At 44.4% G+C, this 17793-nt stretch overlaps 1 protein-coding gene and 1 long non-coding RNA gene across 5 annotated transcripts in view; one reads left to right on the plus strand and one right to left on the minus strand.

Annotated features, from left to right (window-relative positions):
* Positions 1 to 17793, plus strand: part of LOC132509504 (uncharacterized) — a 44972-nt gene that overhangs the window by 16110 nt on the left and 11069 nt on the right. The gene's annotated exons all lie outside the window — the stretch shown is intronic.
* ZNF175 (zinc finger protein 175) lies at positions 690 to 12496 on the minus strand. 4 transcript variants are annotated; one of them, XM_060130598.1, is made up of 5 exons: positions 12448 to 12496; positions 10091 to 10690; positions 7104 to 7230; positions 6798 to 6893; positions 690 to 3182 (listed from the first exon to the last, which is right to left on the minus strand). In XM_060130598.1, the coding sequence occupies exons 2-5, from the start codon at positions 10238 to 10240 to the stop codon at positions 1354 to 1356; spliced, it is 2202 nt and encodes a 733-aa protein (XP_059986581.1). In that variant the 5' UTR covers positions 10241 to 10690; positions 12448 to 12496; the 3' UTR covers positions 690 to 1353. The 4 variants fall into 4 exon arrangements, with proteins under 4 accessions (XP_059986581.1, XP_059986582.1, XP_059986580.1 ...); XM_060130599.1 differs by lacking the exon at positions 12448 to 12496 and adding an exon at positions 9857 to 9984 and having other exon boundaries at positions 10091 to 11044; XM_060130597.1 differs by lacking the exon at positions 12448 to 12496 and having other exon boundaries at positions 10091 to 11045.

A 17793-nucleotide genomic window follows, 5' to 3' on the forward strand; every position in this document is an offset into this window, starting at 1 on the left:
TATCTTGCCTGGTTGATGTAGAAGCAAGTACAGAAACCTGACTCCTGGGCCTGTCCATTGACAGATAATGCTGTTCTGCTTTCTTTTTTTTTTTTTTTTTTTTTTTTTTGCGGTACGCGGGCCTCTCGCTGTTGTGGCCTCTCCCGTTGCGGAGCGCAGGCTCCGGACGTGCAGGCTCAGCGGCCATGGCTCACGGGCCCAGCCGCTCCGCGGCATGTGGGATCTTCCCGGACCGGGGCACGAACCCGCGTCCCCTGCATCGGCAGGCGGACTCTCAACCACTGCGCCACCAGGGAAGCCCTGTTCTGCTTTCTTGTAGCAAAAAAGGTGGGGGAAAGAATGAATAATAAAAAATGTGAGGGTGGTTGAATAAATTACAGCATGTCCACATACGGATAGAATACTAATGTAGTCACCGAACAGCTGTATTGTAGCGTGAAAAGAACAAGTGCACATGTGTATGATATGGTCTAATATTTATAAAACAAAGGGAAGAGTACCTATATAGGTGTATGTTTATGAGCAGAGTAATGAGTGTGTGTGGATAACAAGTGTTGGCAGACTTCTTCTGTAAGGGCCGGAGAGTAAATACTTTCAGCTTGCAGGCCATACGGCCTTTGCCATGACTACTCAGCTCTGCCACTGGCACAAAAGCAGCCACAGACAATACATAAACAAATGAACATGGCTGTGTTCCAATAAAACTTTATTTAAAAAACACAGGTGGCCAACCAGATTTGGCTGATGGCCAGTTTGCTGACTCTTGGCCTAAATGGTTTAGTAGCGTGTATAAAAATATGATAGAGCCCATAGAGTAAAAGTTTCACCATAGATGGTGGAGGTGGAAAGAGGAGGGTAGAGCTGAATTAATCATGAAAGAAGAGAAAAATGACACTGTGAAGACTAGAATCACATTTATACACTTACCAAAAAATGTACATTCATCTGTGTATATATTAGGTTCTTTTAAAAAATATATAATCTATTGACACCTACTGTTCTGCAGTGAATTCAATAGCAGACACTACAGAATTGAGGGTATGTGTATGTGTGTATATAAATAAATATGCTGACCTAAAGATTCTGTCTTATACCATACTCTACAGAAACTTCTCAATGCATAAGTCAGGGTTTCTTCCCCAAGTGAATTTTATAACTTTTAATGAGGCTAGTACAAATATGGACATTTCCACTCATTCTTAAAAGTTCTTTCCTGAGTAATTTCCTTCACATAAAATGTGTACCTTGGTGACATGCAGTGCATCCCTAGAGTTTTTCTGAAGCATGAATTCTATAATATATGACTAAATCTGACTCATAAGATTTTTTTCTTCAAGAAATTCAGAGTTTATTTCATTTACGTATATGCATATTAGGAACTGAAGATTTGTCTCTGGTATGAGTTGTTTGGTGTTTATTAAAATTTGATCTGTTGTTGAAGCTCTTCCCACACTTGGAACACATGTAAGGTCTCTCTCCCGTGTGGATTCGTTGATGCACTTTGAGTTGTGGTTTCCTACTGAAGGACTTCCCACAGTCACAGCATTCGTAAGGTTTCTCTCCTATATGAGTTCTCTGATGTGTAATCAGCTCTGATTTCTGGGTGAAGGTGTGTCCACACTTGTAACAGGCAAAAGTTCTCTCTCTACTGTGAGTCATCTGATGTTTATGGAAATTTGACCTACCATTGAAAGCCTTCCCACATGCAGTGCATACATAGGGTTTCTCTCCAGTGTGGATCCGCTGATGCTCTCTGAATTGTGACTTGGAAGTAAAGGCTTTCCCACAGTCACTGCATTTGTAAGGCTTCTCTCCAGTGTGAATTCGCTGATGCATGCTGAGTATTGACTTCTGGTTGAAGGCCTTCCCACATTCACTGCACACGTGGTGTCTTTCTCCAGTGTGAATTTTCTGGTGTATGTTGAGGTGTGACTTTTGGGTGAAGGTTTTCCCACAGTCACTACATTCATAAGGTTTCTCCCCAGTATGGATTCGATGATGTATATCAAGTTGTGACTTGGAAATGAAGGATTTTCCACAGTTGTGGCACTGATAAGGTTTCTCTCCTGTGTGACTTCTCTGATGTACAATCAGGTGTGCCTTCTGGATAAAGGCCTGGCCACATTCAATACACACGTAAGACTTATCCCCTGAATGGATCCTCTGGTGCAAGCTGAGTGTTGACTTCTGGGTGAAGGCCTTCCCACATTCACTGCATACGTACTGTCGCTCGCCGGTATGAATTTTCTGATGTATACTGAGGGTTGAATTCTGGGAGAAGCCCTTCCCACATTCACTGCATTCATGGAGTTTTTCTCTAGTATGAGTTTTCTGATGTCTGAAGAGAGATAACATCTGGAAAAAGGCTTTTCCACATTCATGGCATTTATGGGGCTTCTTTCTAGTGTGAGTTTTCTGGTGTGTAACCAGTTCTGGCCTCTGAACAAAGACTTTTCCACATTCCTTACATATATACGGTATGTTACCTGTATGATCTGTCACATATACACCGAGTTTTGGTTGTGGGGTGAAGGCTCTCCCACATTTACCACATTCCTGGAGGTTTTCTACACTATGGAATCTCTGTTGTTCAAGGAGGTGTGACTTCTGGGTAAAGTCCCTCCCACACTCAGTGCACTTATCTGGTTTTTCCTGGGTGTGAACTTGATGTTGTGTGAATGACTGTTTATGGCCGAAGCCTTTTGTGCATGAATTACCTTCACAGAAGTTCTCTCCTGTATGAGTATTTTTGCAGCTGGCACTGGAAGAGCTGTGGGTGAATAGCTGACCAGATTCAACCATCTCATCAAGGTGTTCTGTGGTGTTGCTTTGATTTTGATGATTTACTTCTAGGTTAGGTTTCAACCTTTTTGCACGAGAGCAACCTTTACGAGGTCTCTTTTGTGAAGAAACAAGGTGGGGCCTCGCACGGATGATTTTTCCAGGGTCCTTATAGTTACGGTCCCTCTCTGTGTTCAATTTTTTCTTGTTGAGGAAAGCCCCCTGATGTGAAGGTTTACTTTGATTTTTCTGATCTCTCTTTGTTTGGTCAGCTTCTTCCCACAGCTTTTCTAAAATGGAACACCATGTGCCATCTCTTGTGACTTCATCCAACATCTCATTGTGAAATGAAGCCGTTTCAGAAATTTCCCATTGTAGGGTTTCAAGCCCAGACTCCCCTTCTAGAAGGAGAAAAAGATGAAATAGATACAGTGAACAGTTAGCAAAGGATAGAGGAAAAGTCACATGGAGCTGATTGAGATTGTGCACAGGGAAACTGCTGAGTCAGATACCAGTGGTGGTGCTGATGGTGATTATGAGAGAAAACAGTTGCACAGCCCTTATTATATGCAAGCACTTATCTGTATAGCACTTAGCATTCGCCAGGCAGTGTCCTTCGTGATACACACATAAGCTCATTTAATCCTCACAACAACCCCAGGAGCTAACTACTTATTATCCTGGTTTTCCACATGAAGAAAAGGAAACACACAATGGTTAAGTAATTAGCGAAAAACACTTTGCTCAGCCTTGGGGAAAGTTAGATTTGAACAAGGGCAAACTGGCTCCACTCATGTAGGCAGTCTTGATACCCAGACCTAGTAGGATGACTACAGGATAAAAGAGGCAAGTGTGTCATAGGACAGCATCTGTGGATAGCCCAAGGTTGAAGGAGGGGGCTCAGAGTACAGAGCCTCTTCGACTTACAGTGGGGTTGTGTCCTGATAAACACATCAGAAGTTGAAAATATCATAATTTGAAAATGCATTGAATACACCTAACCTCCTGAACATCGTAGCTTAGCCCAGCCTACTTTAAATGTGGTCAGAACACTTAAACGTTAGTCTACAGTTGGGCAGAACCATCTAACACAAGGCCTGTTTTATAATAAAGCGTTGAATATCTCATGCAATTTCTTGAATACTATACTGAAAGTTAAAAACAGAGTGGTTATCTGGGTACAGAAAGGTTGCAAGTGTACTGGTTGTTTCCCCTCGTGATCACATGGCTGACTGGGAGCTGCTGCGCAGCATCACAAGAGTAAGGTACTGCACATCACTGTCCTGGGAAGAGATCAAAATTCACAAAGTATGGTTTCTACTGAACATGTATGGCTTTTGCAACATTACTGAGAAATTCATAAGTCAATCCATCATAAGTCAGGGACCATCTGTATAGGTCTTCATTAGCTTTCAGATCTAAATTGTAACTAATCTCCCAGCTTCCTCCCACTCGTAAGAAACAATACAAAATCCATCAGCCCTAGATATTCCTCTGAAATCCTATTAAAGTATCAATCCTAACATAGCCAAGCACTGAAAGAATACCTATACCCAAACTTGCAACTCTCCATGAAACTGAAGTTTGTTTTCTTGAACTTAGGAATATGCATATCCTAAGAAGGGTACACCGGAAGACTGGACAAGCAAGCTGTCCCCTAGAATCTGTTTCACCCTTCTTCCACAGGGGTTAACTGTGGCCAGGTACAGGGCAGCCAAGCCATGTAACAGCTCACAATTTCTCTTGCAATGAGGTGTGACAGACACTGTTTTTGCTGATGGAATGTGCATACAACATTATGCACCACTTCTGGCCAGGGTAATATATCACAGCTTCTCAATACCCTCCACCCCTTTTCTGCCTAGTAGAACCTGGCTTTGGGTGCAGTGCATTCAGTCCCACAGAGTGACATCATAAAAGATGGTACTGCAATGACAAGAGAAAAACTTCAACACCCGAATGAATACAAAACGTAAAGCTTCCTGCTGACCTGCCTTTTAGAAGTGTTTTATAGGAGGGAAATTATTCTGGAAATTATACTGGTCCTTGGTCTCTTTGTTATCACTTTCAGCTTTATGCTACTTAACATGCCATTTTCTCCTAAGAATGGGAGTCACTGATCATCCTATTTGTTAGTAAGAACACAACAACAGATTCTTCAAAAAAAAAAAAAAAAAGTGGCTAAATTTTACTATTACTTTATCCTACCAGAGATAAATGCTGAGTATGATAAGACCATCACGTCTTGTTTCTTTTCTCTTTCCATCACTTGGATAAACTGTATCCCAGACCCTTGTCCTGTCCCCAAACCTCAGTCATCTATCACTATTTTTAAAAAATGAGAATGCTCTTTATAATCATTTTTAGTGTGTATATGTATATATATATATATATTTCTTTTTATTAAAATCTGAGAAAAAAGAAACAAAATGCCAATCTTTGGGGTAATAAAATCTGTCAATGGCACCTTGACCGAACTCATGATGACTGGGAATCCACAAATCCCATTAGGAAGAAAATAACCCAAGCATGAGAAAATAGGGAGCTGGTTTATGGTGATACCCGTGGAATTAACACAAAGGGTCAATTAAATTGTACTTTCAGAAAGAAAAAAATGGGGCTTCCCTGGTGGTGCAGTAGTTAAGAATCCACCTGTCAATGCAGGGGACATGGGTTCGAGCCCTGGTCCAGGAAGATCCCACATGCCGCGGAACAACTAAGCCCATGCGCCACAACTACTGAGCCTGCACTCCAGAGCCCACAAGCCACAACTCCTGAAGCTCGGGTGCCTAGAGCCCATGCTCTACAACAGGAGAAGCCACCGCAACGAAGAGTAGCCCCTGCTCACCGCAACTAGAGAAAGCCCGCACACAGCAACAAAGACCCACTGCAGCCAAAAATAAATAAATAAAATAAACAAAATTTTAAAAACACCTTTAAAAAAAAAAAGAAAAAATGGGGGAAATTCCCTGGCGGTCCAGTGGTTAGGACTCTGCACTTTCACTGCCGAGGGTGTGGGTTCGATCCCTGGTCAGGCAACTAAGATCCCACAAGCCGAGTGGCGTGGCGAGAAAAAAGTGATAGAATTTCTAAAATAAGAAAATGAGAAGACTGAGATGGAAGAGCCAAGAAACAGAAGAATCTGAAAAAAATGTATAAGGCGAGAAGAATTTCTGATTTGTGTAATGATTCCAGTTTCTGAGCTCCCCAAAATAAGGAAGTGAGTCATCCCATGGGAACTCTCCACCATGTAGCTAAATAAGAGAACACAGTTTAGGCACGGGGCCTGGAGGGGTTGATAAAGGGATCATCAGAAAAAAATTTGTAGGCCTAAGTGTTGAGAATAGGAGGGCCCTTTAAAGGGATTTAAGGAATTTAAAGTAATTCCTCTATGATGACCAGAGGGACGTACAGAGGCCCAAGCTGGAGGCATCGCAGTTAGGGGTAAAGAAGAAAGATCCAGCACAGGAAAAAAATTGCTGAATTCAGGGGGCAACTGAAAAGGAATAAAAAAGGCTTTCAGGAAACTCCACAAAGGGATAAAACAAGATGACAAAAAAGCAACATACAGATGGAATATCCTGTCAGGTAACATAATGATGAGATGCTCTGTTATTAGAAAAATGAAATTAAAACATGAAACAGCTCTATCATAACATAGGCCATACATGAGAAATTTGGTAAATATTAAATGCTGGCAAGCAAGATGTACAAATGCAAATCCTTATGCATTCCCACATGACAGTGTGGATGGTGAAGCCCACCTGAAGAGCCCCATGGTTACTTAGCTAAATTCAGTGTAGGCATATCCAGTGATCAGGCAACCCCACTCCTGACTCTTCACCTCAGAAATGCTTATGTTGGCCCCTACGGGACATTTACAAAATAATGCTTGGCAGCATTAGCCTTAGAAACTAGGAGTAGGAGGTAACCTGTGTCCACCACTGGGGGAATGGGTAAGTGTGGTAGCTTGAATTAACGGCCCCTCAGATCTTCACGACCTGATAGTCACTCACCGTGATACCTCTGACGTGGGAGTTCAGCCTCCCTCATCCATTGCTCCTTTCTCTTTTCCATCCTGAAAATGATCTCTGGGTTGGGAATGCGATACCCTGTGAATAAGAAAGGATATTGCATTCGGACGCGGTCTTGGGCTTCAGAGGCCATTCAGTGAAGCTCTATTGGCACATCAGGAAACTCAACACCCTTCACTAGGAGCAAAGGAACACTCAAAGATGCCCAAAAGGAATGAACAGTTTAGGACAAGGAAAGACATCTCCTCAAGGAGGCCCGTCCAAGAGTCCCAGGTCAGATGTGCTCACCCACGGAGAAGAGGTGGCTGTAGATCTCCAGCATCACATCCTGGTACAGGCGTCTCTGGGCAGGGTCCAGTTGCTGCCACTCCTCCCTGCTGAAGTCTATGGTCACGTCCTCAAATGATACGGAGCCCTGTAACAACATACCCAAGCTCAATGAGAATTAGTCATCATTGGTGAACAGGCACTTACATACAAGGGTGTGTTGTTTTTTGCGGTACGTGGGCCTCTCACCGTTGTGGCCTCTCCCGTTGCTGAGCACAGGCTCCGGACGTGCAGGCCCAGCGGCCATGGCTCACGGGCCCAGCCGCTCCACGGCACGTGGGATCCTCCCAGATTGGGGCACGAACCCGTGTCCCCTGCATCGGCAGGCGGACTCTCAACCACTGTGCCACCAGGGAAGCCCCAAGGGTGTGTTTTTAATGATTTTTTTTGCCATGATATATATGGCTTTCCAGTGATGTGACTTTTATGATTCCTACTCCTCTGTGTGAAATTCATAGGATTTAAGCTATGTTAAGTAGTGCAAAATGGAGTCACAGTGGCCAATGCGAACTTCCCCATTAGTTGTTGTGAAATGTCTGGTATAGGGCTGGGAGCGTCTCAGAGTGATAAACTAAGGGTAGATAAGGAACGACTTTACTGGAACAGAAGGAGCAACTGAGCGAGACAAGATCCCTTGGGGTGTAACCATTACATCCTACTGACAGACTCCTTATAATGAGAGCACTGGGCCAAGTGACTCCTTACTCCCCACCCCTTTTCTCCCTATTTTGACTAACCTGTGTTGTGTGCTAATTGTGTGCAATAAACTGAGTGACTTATAATTGAATATTGGCCACACTGCACACATCTCTAATCCCATGATTCTTACCTGGCCTCACTGCTGGGCCGCGTGACAAACTGGCTCCTTTGTTCCAGACCTCGTCCTATATATCTCTTTATCTGGCTGTTGATTTGTGTCCTTTAATTTTCCTTTGTAACAAACTGGTAATCTAGCGAGTAAACTGGTTTCCTGAGTTGTGTGAGCCGCCCTAGTAAATTAATTGAACCCAAGGAGGGAGTTGTGAGAACCTCTGACTTATAGCCGATAGGTCAGAAGCACAGGTGGACGTGCCATTGGCATTTGAAAGGGGGTGGGGGGAGTCTTGAAGAACTGAGCCCTTAACAACGTATGGGATCTGACACTGTCTCCAGGTAGACAGTATCAGAATTGAACTGAATTGTAGGACACCCAGCTGGTGTCACAGAGAATTGCTTGGGGTGGGAAAAATCCCTGCACATTTGGTGACCATAAGTGTCAGAAGTGGTGTTCTATGTAGAGAGAGACATACAGGAGAAGTAAATTGATTTCAGGGAATCTGAGCTAATCAAAATTTAACCCACCTCTTGGAAAAGTAAGCATGAAAAGCATGCATGTGAGTGCTGCAGGTGCGAGTATATGACAGAGGGCCAAACATAAACCTGGGAATCTGAGACGGAGCTATATTAGGTGTCATTAAAGGATTAGGAAGTAAGTACCAAAGCATTTAGTTAAAAAGGTAAAAACTGATTGCCTCTAAGGAGGTGGATTTCAGAAGGAAAGACAGTGGTGACAGCTGTTTTATTTACAAGCCCAGCAAAACCATGTGCAAATAAAAACAAAAACGACTTCCAAGGGAAACAGTGGTAAAAGAAATGTACACAGATATGCAAAGAAAAATGGGTTATTAATATATAATACATCTTTAAAAGTCCAGAGGCTAAGACAAACTACAATGTAAATTGTCAAAGGACAAGAAAAGTAAATCACAAAAGAGAAAAATCATTGACCAATAAAACTTCGGGAAAAAAAATTATCCTGCCTGTAAAAAAAATACAAATTAAAGCAACAATGACAGATCTCTTTGGATTAAATTAGTAGTTATTTAAAAACAGAAAAAGAACCAAAAAAAAAAAAAACTAACAACACAGTATTGGCCAGAGTAGAGGGAAGGCTGCAAAGCCAAGATGATGTGAATGTTGTTGGAGAACATTCTAGCGTGAACGGAGAAACTGCTCGAAAATCTCAGCGAGCAAAAGCAGGATCAAGGCGAGCAAACAAAATATTTTCAATGTTAAAAAAGGAACAAGGCTAATAAGTATCATGTATCTTAACACGTAACTGAACGTGCTTTTGAAAATGCTCCTAACAATTCAGCCAACTTTAGTACAAAATGAAAGACATTTTTCTACAACACTGTCACTGCTGTGGACTGAATTGTGTGTCCCCACCCGAAATTCATATGCTTAAGTCCTCACCCCCAGGACCTCAGAATTGTGCCTGTATTTGGAGAAACAAGGTATTTAAAGAGGTAACAAAGTTAAAATGAGGTCTTCGGGGTGGGTCATTACTATTTTAAAAACATGCAAATAAAGTGTCATGAAATACACAGAATAACTTGGAATTTCAGGAAACCTTGAGTATACTGAAGAACCCTGCTTTCTCATTCCAAAATATCAAATATTAATATCTGTGGGCAATTTGGAAACATTATTCCCTGGCACTTTTATTCATCTAATAAAGTAGGAAAAACAACATGGTCCTTAAAAGCCAGTTCTTGCTCTACTATCCAATGACTATAAACTACGAGGACAAAGGGGAAACCAGCCAGCCTCCGGTGGAGTCAGGTGGGGACCAGCTGAGACAGTGAAGACCCAGCAGTGGATGGAAGATGCAGGATCTTCGCCTGTGCTGAGAAGGAAGGAATCAGCATTTCCCCGCCTGTAGCTGGATGTACTTTTTCTTCTTCCTTTGCCCCAGGGACAGCCCTCTTCTACTACACATCCTCCTTCATCAGCCAGTTCAGTTTCCTCTGTGACACACAGTGCCCATGGATGAGGAAACATCGGCCACGTGTACTCTGCTCTACACAGGAGAATCCAGATTGTCTCAGACACAGGGAGTCCAATATGCTGCTTCCTGTGTCTGCCCTCAGGTTCTGGAGAACTGTCCCCGTGGGGCTCCTGCTTACCTCACATGATCCGTCCCGCTCTTCTGAACCCAAGACCTGGGGCCTCTGCGGTAAATTCACATCAGCAAGCATGTCCTTTCTGGGCTTCAATTCTTGGTCTCTTTTGCTGACAGCTCCACTCTTTCCAGGAGCCTGGAGCTGGGTGGGCATCAGAAGGCTCCAATCAAAGCTGCTGGGAAGAGTCAGGCTGGAGCTGTGAAGGGAGATCCTGCAGCCTCAGTGACGTGGCCTGACCCAGGGGCTCTGCGGGGACACCAGAAATCCTGGAAAGGCAACGACCACATAGTTCTCATCTAATATTCACTCCACATGAATTTCTGAAGGCCATTAGGTGAAAGTCACTGTGTTCAAGATGAGGGTAGACAAAACTCAGAAAAGTCTAGCTATTGGGGTAAAAAATGAGAAAAGATGAAGAGGTTTGGGCTGAACTTAAGGAAGCTTTCATTGCAGCTCTGACACCTTTTAACCGTGAGAAGACGAAGACAGTACTTTAGTTGCAGTTTCCAAAATGAGAAGGAAGGTGTTTATCATAGGCATCGGGGAGCTTCCGTGAGATGAGGTTTGTCAAGCCCTCAGCACCTGCCTGGCATATGGGAAACACTGAAAAAAAAATCAGCAAGTCGCAGAGTCAGGTATCAGGTACCTTGTTTAATTTTCATGCAACCCTGTCAGCTAAATATCATGATCATTATTATACCCATTTTGTGGATGAGGAAACAGTGCTGTTACATAATTTGCCTTAAGGTCACTCAGTGTGCAAAGGAAAGTGTAAGGCCAACTGGCCCCAGGCAGGGGAACACAATCAGATTCACAGGTTGCATCAGACCGAAATTCTCCGGACCACCCAGTTCCAGGAACTGACCTGGGGACTTTGAATCCAGCCCAGCCTTCCCGCCTTTCGAGGGGCGGGACTAACGGTCCCCCAGGATACCCGAAAAGACCACCAAATAAGGAATACCCTGCGCCCTCCCAGATTCACCACACCCCTTTCCCTTCTTCCCCTATAAAATCTTGCCCAACCCTCGCCCGGGCGCGCTCCCTAATAAAGCTCACTTGAAGCTTTCCTCTGTTTCGCGGTGCCGTTCGTTAAGATCCGACCTTACAGAAAGAACAGGGAATGAGTCCCAGGTCCGCCTCACTTTAAAGTGCACACAATCGCCACTATCCCATGTGGTCCTCTACGGGGTCAATTTCCAGAAATTCCATTTACATTTTCCTGAGGCTTCAAGCTGTCTATATCTGGAGTGCCTAATCCGACACTCTGGCCTTTTCACTGCCCATCCATAATATAGACAGCTCAGCATTTTCTGACCAAAAAAACCCCTCAAATTCAATATATGGAACTCCACCTTCACCTGGAAAACCTGCAGACATGCACCAGGACTCCCAATCACTTACCATTTCTTACCTCTCCATTTCTCCCTCCCCGCCCCAACCAAAATATAGTCGTTGACCACACTGACCTCTAGAAGTCCCCAATGAGTGGACCAAAGAAGGTCAGGAAATGCCTCCCAGTCACCCCACGGCCAGGCTTCTGAAATCATTACTGTCCTGACTGCCAATAAGTGTTTCCAAAGGGAGTGTGATTTCCACAGGACCCCCCAAATAACCGCCAACCTAGGGTTCCAAATAACGCACCCCAGTAGGAAACTACCATTGATCTGCTCAACAGCCAATCACTGACCCCTTACCATGTCCACAGGGACCCGAGGAGACCAACACGGACCTACTCAACCATTCACAAAGGACCCCAACACCCACTGCCCCGAAAGCAAAGCAGTCACCCTTGCAAACCTCCATCACTGGCCCCCTAGGTCTCCCATCCGCTGGTTCCCATATGCCACCCTTAGCACCCCACTTTCCTATTTCATAGATCCTCCCTCAATCACTGTCCCCCTTGCGTGTGTCACAAGGTGAGCCTCAAAGCCCTCCGATCCCTGAAGCCCCTGCTCCCAATCAACCACTGCCTCCTACAGCCCCCCAAGCTGTGGATCACTTCCCCAAATGGCTCCCGGTACCATACCAAGGCCCTCTGGAGACGCACGTTCACTGTCCTCCTATGAGAAAGATTCCCAGCCCAACAATATAAAATCTGCATTAAAGAACAGTTGGGGAAAAAAAAAAACACTTGGAATTCAAGTTACAAAAGTACTTACATACATACAGAAATTAGGCAAAGAAGGAGTGAAAATCAGCGAGCCAAGAATTCAACTTAGAAAACCCCACTTACCCTATAGCCTCCACCACTAAGAACCCCATCGCTCACCCCATGGATCCCCACCACTCACCCCTCACACCCGGCATCACTCATCCCACGGGCCCCCATCACTCGGCCCCCAAACGCCCACATCACTCACGCCAAGCCGATCTCCCCTCATTGACCCACAGATTACGCATCGCTGATACTCCACATCACCTCAGCATCCCGCAGGCGGTTCACGGCAGAAGCGAAATGGCCGCTCTGGGCCGCTTGCGGTTTGGGATTCCGGTCAGGACTTGAACTGTGCGCATGCTCACTAGAACCTTTGAAGCCACTGCCTGCTAATAGTTATCATGGCGTGTCACGTCGTCTCTCTACTCCGCGGTTCACTTTCTTTCGCGGACTGTGTCAGGAGGACGACATGGCCGCGCCCATAAGGATTATGATAAGGAGGCCGCCATTTTCAAAGAACTTCCATTCCGTACAGGCAGGGAAAACATTAGGCAACCTTCCTAAAAAGTCTTGCAGTTGTCCCGCGTTGGAAAAGGACCAATGAAATACTTGTGTATATATAGGTCTAGGAGAAAACAGCATAGCATATTCTGAAAAAATACCCTTTCTCTGTACTGATTTAAAGCCCCACTCTCAGAATCCAGGTATCCAGCCCCTTCGTCCCTCGCACAACTCTGCCCAGAGAGGAGACGTGTTGGGAGCCCAGAAGTGTTGAGCTTGACAGAGAACTAAAAACTTCGAAATTTCCTTAGTGTTGAGAGCCATTGAAGTGTCCTTTGTCATGGTAATGTGGTTTTTGGAGAGCACTTAAGGATGTATTCTCTCTTTATATACAGGCATTCCTCGTTTTATTGTGCGTCCGCTTTATTGTGCTTCACTGATACTGCACCTTTTTAAAAAAAAAAAACACATCAAAGGTTTGTGGCAGCCCTGCGATGAGCAAGTTTATCAGCACCACTTTTCCAACAACATTTGCTCAATTCATGTCTCTGTGTCACATTTTGGTATTTCTCGCAGTATTTCAAACTTTTTCATTTTAGTTTTTACGGTGATCTGTGATAGTGGTCTTTGATGTTACTATTGCAAAAAGATTACAACTCTCTGAAGGCTCAAGTGATGGTTTGCATGTTTTAGCAGTGAAGTCTTTTTGAATTAAGGTATGTATATTGGGTTGTTTTTCCTTTTTTCTTTATTTTAGACATAATGCTATTGCACACTTACCAGATTATATAGTGTAAACATAACTTTTATATATGCACTGGGAAACCAAAAAAGAAAAAAATTGTGTGACTCACTTTATTTTGCTTTATTGTGGTGGTCTGGAACTGAACCTGAACTATCTCCAAGGTATGCCTGTCTGCTAAAATGTCTGTATGAATTTGAATTCCTCAGAGGGCACATGCATTACTAGTGTTGATCGATATGGCCAAATGGCTCTCCAGGAAATTGTGCCAATTTGCATCACTGTCTCCTGCAATGTGATGAGAGTCTCTGCTTCACTGCAACCTCAACAGCAGGTTGCATTAGCACTGATTTTGATCTCTCCATTCTTAACAATGAAAAATGTACCCCATCATAGTTTTAACTAGAATTTCTCTTTTTAGGCATGAAGGTGAGCATTTTTAAATAGGTTTCATGATGATTAATATTTTCCATTCTAATCTGTTCAGCCATTCAATGAAGTGACTATTCATATCTGTTTCCATCATTATTAGCCTATATTTCTTTTCTTAAGGATTTGGACAAGTTCTTTTTTTAAAATTAATTAATTAATTTATTTATTTTTGGCTGTGTTGGGTCTTCATTTCCGTGCCAGGGCTTTCTCTAGTTGCGGCGAGCGGGGGCCACTCTTCATCACGGTGCGCGGGCCTCTCACTCTCGCGGCCTCTCTTGTTGCGGAGCACAGCCTCCAAACGCGCAGGCTCAGTAGTTGTGGCTCACAGGCCTAGTTCCTCCGCGGCATGTGGGATCTTCCCAGACCAGGGCTCGAATCCGTGTCCCCTGCGTTGGCAGGCAGATTCTCAACCACTGCGCCACCAGGGAAGCCCCTGGACAAGTTCTTTTTATATTAGAAAATACAATCATTAGTCTATAACATGACCATGAATATATCCTCCTCGTTTGTCATTGTCTTTTGGTTTCATTTAGCTTGGATTTGCTATCCAAATCTCATTTTATATAGTTGAATTTACGTCTTTAAGCTTTAAAGCTTATGAGTTTATAACCCTTTGCTTATCACTCTGGCATTCCCAACTCTGAGATTATATACGATGTTGTGAAATGTGAAATTAAATGGAGTCATTTACGTCAAGGGTTTTTAAAATGGATCCAGGAGGCCATTAAGGGGGTGGACCTTACGCACGTCCCCACCAGGTGGAACCATGAACTTTTGAACTGGATCAAACCACAGATATTTCAAGAACACTGCAAGAACACCTGCGACTTGTCACTGCAACGAACTTTTTCCACCCTCTAGTTATAGCCTTAGCACTCAACCATGTTCATCTAAGACTAGACTCTGCCTCCAACTCCAATGAAAATTCTTTTTTTAAAAATAATTTATTTATTTATTATTTTTGGCTGCGTTGGGTCTTCATTGCTGTGCATGGGCTTTCTCCAGTTGCGGCGAGTGGGGGCCACTCTTCATGGCAGTGCGCGGACCTCATTGCGGTGACCCCTCCTTGTTGCGGAGCACGGGCTCCAGGCACGTGGGCTTCAGTAGTTGTGGCGCACGAGCTCAGCCGCCCCCGTGGCACGTGGGATCCTCCCAGACCAGGGCTCGAAGCCGTGTCCCCTGCATTGGCAGGCGGATTCTTAACCACTGCACCACCAGGGAAGTCCCTCCAATAAAAATGCTTTGTAGTGCAAATCTCCCTTTTTTGCCTTTAAAAACCCCTGACTTTTACTCCCATGTGGGGCGCTGTTTGGGTTGCTACCTGAATCTGTGTGCCCTGAATTGCAAATCTTTGATCCCAAATAAATGCTTTCTGCTTGATCATTGCTTCCTACATTTATTTAGGTTGACAATGTATGTATCATCATGTATACACGTATGCACACGAACACAGTTATATTTATGTTTATATTTAATTTGGATTTATATTTACCTATAATCTTGCCAAGGTTTCCTCTCTTCGCCTCTGCCCTCCACACTTCCATACACACTCCTTTCCTCTTGCCTTTTAGGCTTATTTTCCATACCTTGAAAATCCAAGGCCCTTTATCTCCACAGTTCTCTTTCTTCAACTTCATTCTCTCTTCTCGCTCAGATGACTCTTAAGTCTGTAGAGAAAGGTGTTTTGTAGCCTCTGGGTTTGACCCTGCTTCAGGGGACCCTCATGGGGACCAGCTTCTTACTCACCTGTGGATTCACCTGGATCTAGGTGAGTGGCCCCTTCCTCAGATGATCTAGCACGTGAGCCCCCAAATCCCAAGGGAGAGTGGCCTTGTCTGTCTCTGCAGCCCTAGCCCAGAACCTCCTCTTACAATTTCCCACAGAATTGGAGGGTCCTAGAGGAGCATGGCTGGGATTGTGGGTTGAACCACTCTCTCTCCTCTGGACATGGTGAAAGGCAGGGCACAGAAGCTCAGAGGGACAGAGTCTCTGTCTCCCAGGCATCTCTCTCACCACAGCTTACCTCTGTGTCCCAGGTCATACTTGCTGACTTTTCTCAGCCAGAAATATCCTCTGTCCAGTTTCATGTCTGGTCTTCTGAACTGGACCTATGGGAGAGGATGCATGGATGTACAGATCAGTCCTCGGCTAGTGCGCTCTCAGACCATTTCCCGGTCCCTCACCTACACTGCTCTGTACTGATGGGATTTACCCCTGCAGGCTACATTTTCCAGGTACCTTCATTAGCTGGCTTCCAACTAGGGTCAGTTACTGAGTCAAATGCTGGAGATTAAAATCAAGGAGGAAAATGTAAAATCCAAGGTATTTATTTCTTCCCCTCTCTTTGCATTGTGCAACCTCTCTGGCAGCGGCTGCATCCCCTCTGAGCCTCCAGCTCCCAAAGGGGAAGACCTGCCATGGTCCAGCTTCTTCTGGGTGTCCAGATCCCTGGGCTCTGTCACACTGCCCCTTCCCTTTGTCCTGGTGGTGGTCTGCTGTTGTTCATTTCAAGGTTGCTTTATCGTCCTGTGTTGAATTTTTCATCTCTTCTACCAATTGTAACCAATTTTATTGATTAAATTTCTTTTGTCTTAAATACTTAGAGTGATTTCCATTTTCGTAATTGAACCTTACCTGGTAGAGTGAACAGAAGAACGGATGGATATATGGAAATACAGGTGTGATGGGAGGGATGGAAATATGGATAAGTGGATGGATGTATAGATGGGCGGATGAGTTGAATGAATGGAAGAATAGCTGGGTGAGAATATGTTATTCAAGGAATGTGACCCTCTTACCAGTCTTAGGATTCGTCCCAGACTTTTCGTTCGTTTCATTTCCCAAGCATCGCCATTCTCCCTGAGTCTGAAATGTGTTTTCTTGTGCAATCATGAATTTGTAGACCTGAGTTCTCTCAGTGTTATTTTGTGTGATAGTCCCTTCTAATGGCTATCCTTCCCGTGACCATGAAATGCGCTTCCGTGTTACCATAAATGAGGAGGTTCATTTCAGATCCTTTCAGATCCATTTCCTGAAATCTGCCCCATTGTTTACTTTATGGCCACTACTGCCCACTTTTCTAGGGTATGCTTCTGATGATGGAAAAGCCTCCTGAAAATTCTGCCCAACTGGGCTTGCTGGCATTGTCCCGACTAATTGTATTTTCCTCTTAACTTGACTTTTCTTCTTTCTCCTCCCCTTTTTTTTTTTTTTTTTGCGGTACGCGGTCCTCTCACTGTTGTGGCCTCTCCCGCCGCGGAGCACAGGTTCCGGACGCGCAGGCTCAGCGGCCATGGCTCACGGGCCCAGCCGCTCCGCGGCATGTGGGATCTTCCCGGACCGGGGCACGAACCCGTGTCCCCTGCATCGGCAGGCGGACTCCCAACCACTGCGCCACCAGGGAATCCCTCTTTCTTCTCTCTTTAAATGAAGTGTCCCAATGATAGTGACAGAGTAAAGGACAAATTAGGTAATTAATAGTTAATCTCACTAGGGTATTGTAAGTAAAGAAAAAAGTATGGGAGACCCCTGTAAGTTAATGATCACTCAAGAAAGCAGGTTTACTTAACCACAAAACCAAGCAGGCTTGCCTAGCAACAAAACCGTGCGACAGAAGTTTGAGACATGCCCCAAAACAATAAAACAATGGTGGCGTGAGACCCACATCCTGCCCAGTGAGCTCAGTAGGTTAATGACGCCCTAGGGCATGCTCTCTGCACACATAAAAAACAATAATTTATGGAAAGGTACTCATCGTACAGAGGCCTAAAATAATTTTTACAGTCCTGCCTTGACCATGTAGGGACAAAAAACCTCCCCTGCCCAACCTGGAGGCGGAGCTGATGATGAAAGCATGACGTCTACTCAAGAATGAGG

The sequence above is a fragment of the Lagenorhynchus albirostris genome, chromosome 19, assembly GCF_949774975.1.
Source record: "Lagenorhynchus albirostris chromosome 19, mLagAlb1.1, whole genome shotgun sequence".
In the NCBI taxonomy this organism is placed as follows: Eukaryota; Metazoa; Chordata; class Mammalia; order Artiodactyla; family Delphinidae; genus Lagenorhynchus; species Lagenorhynchus albirostris.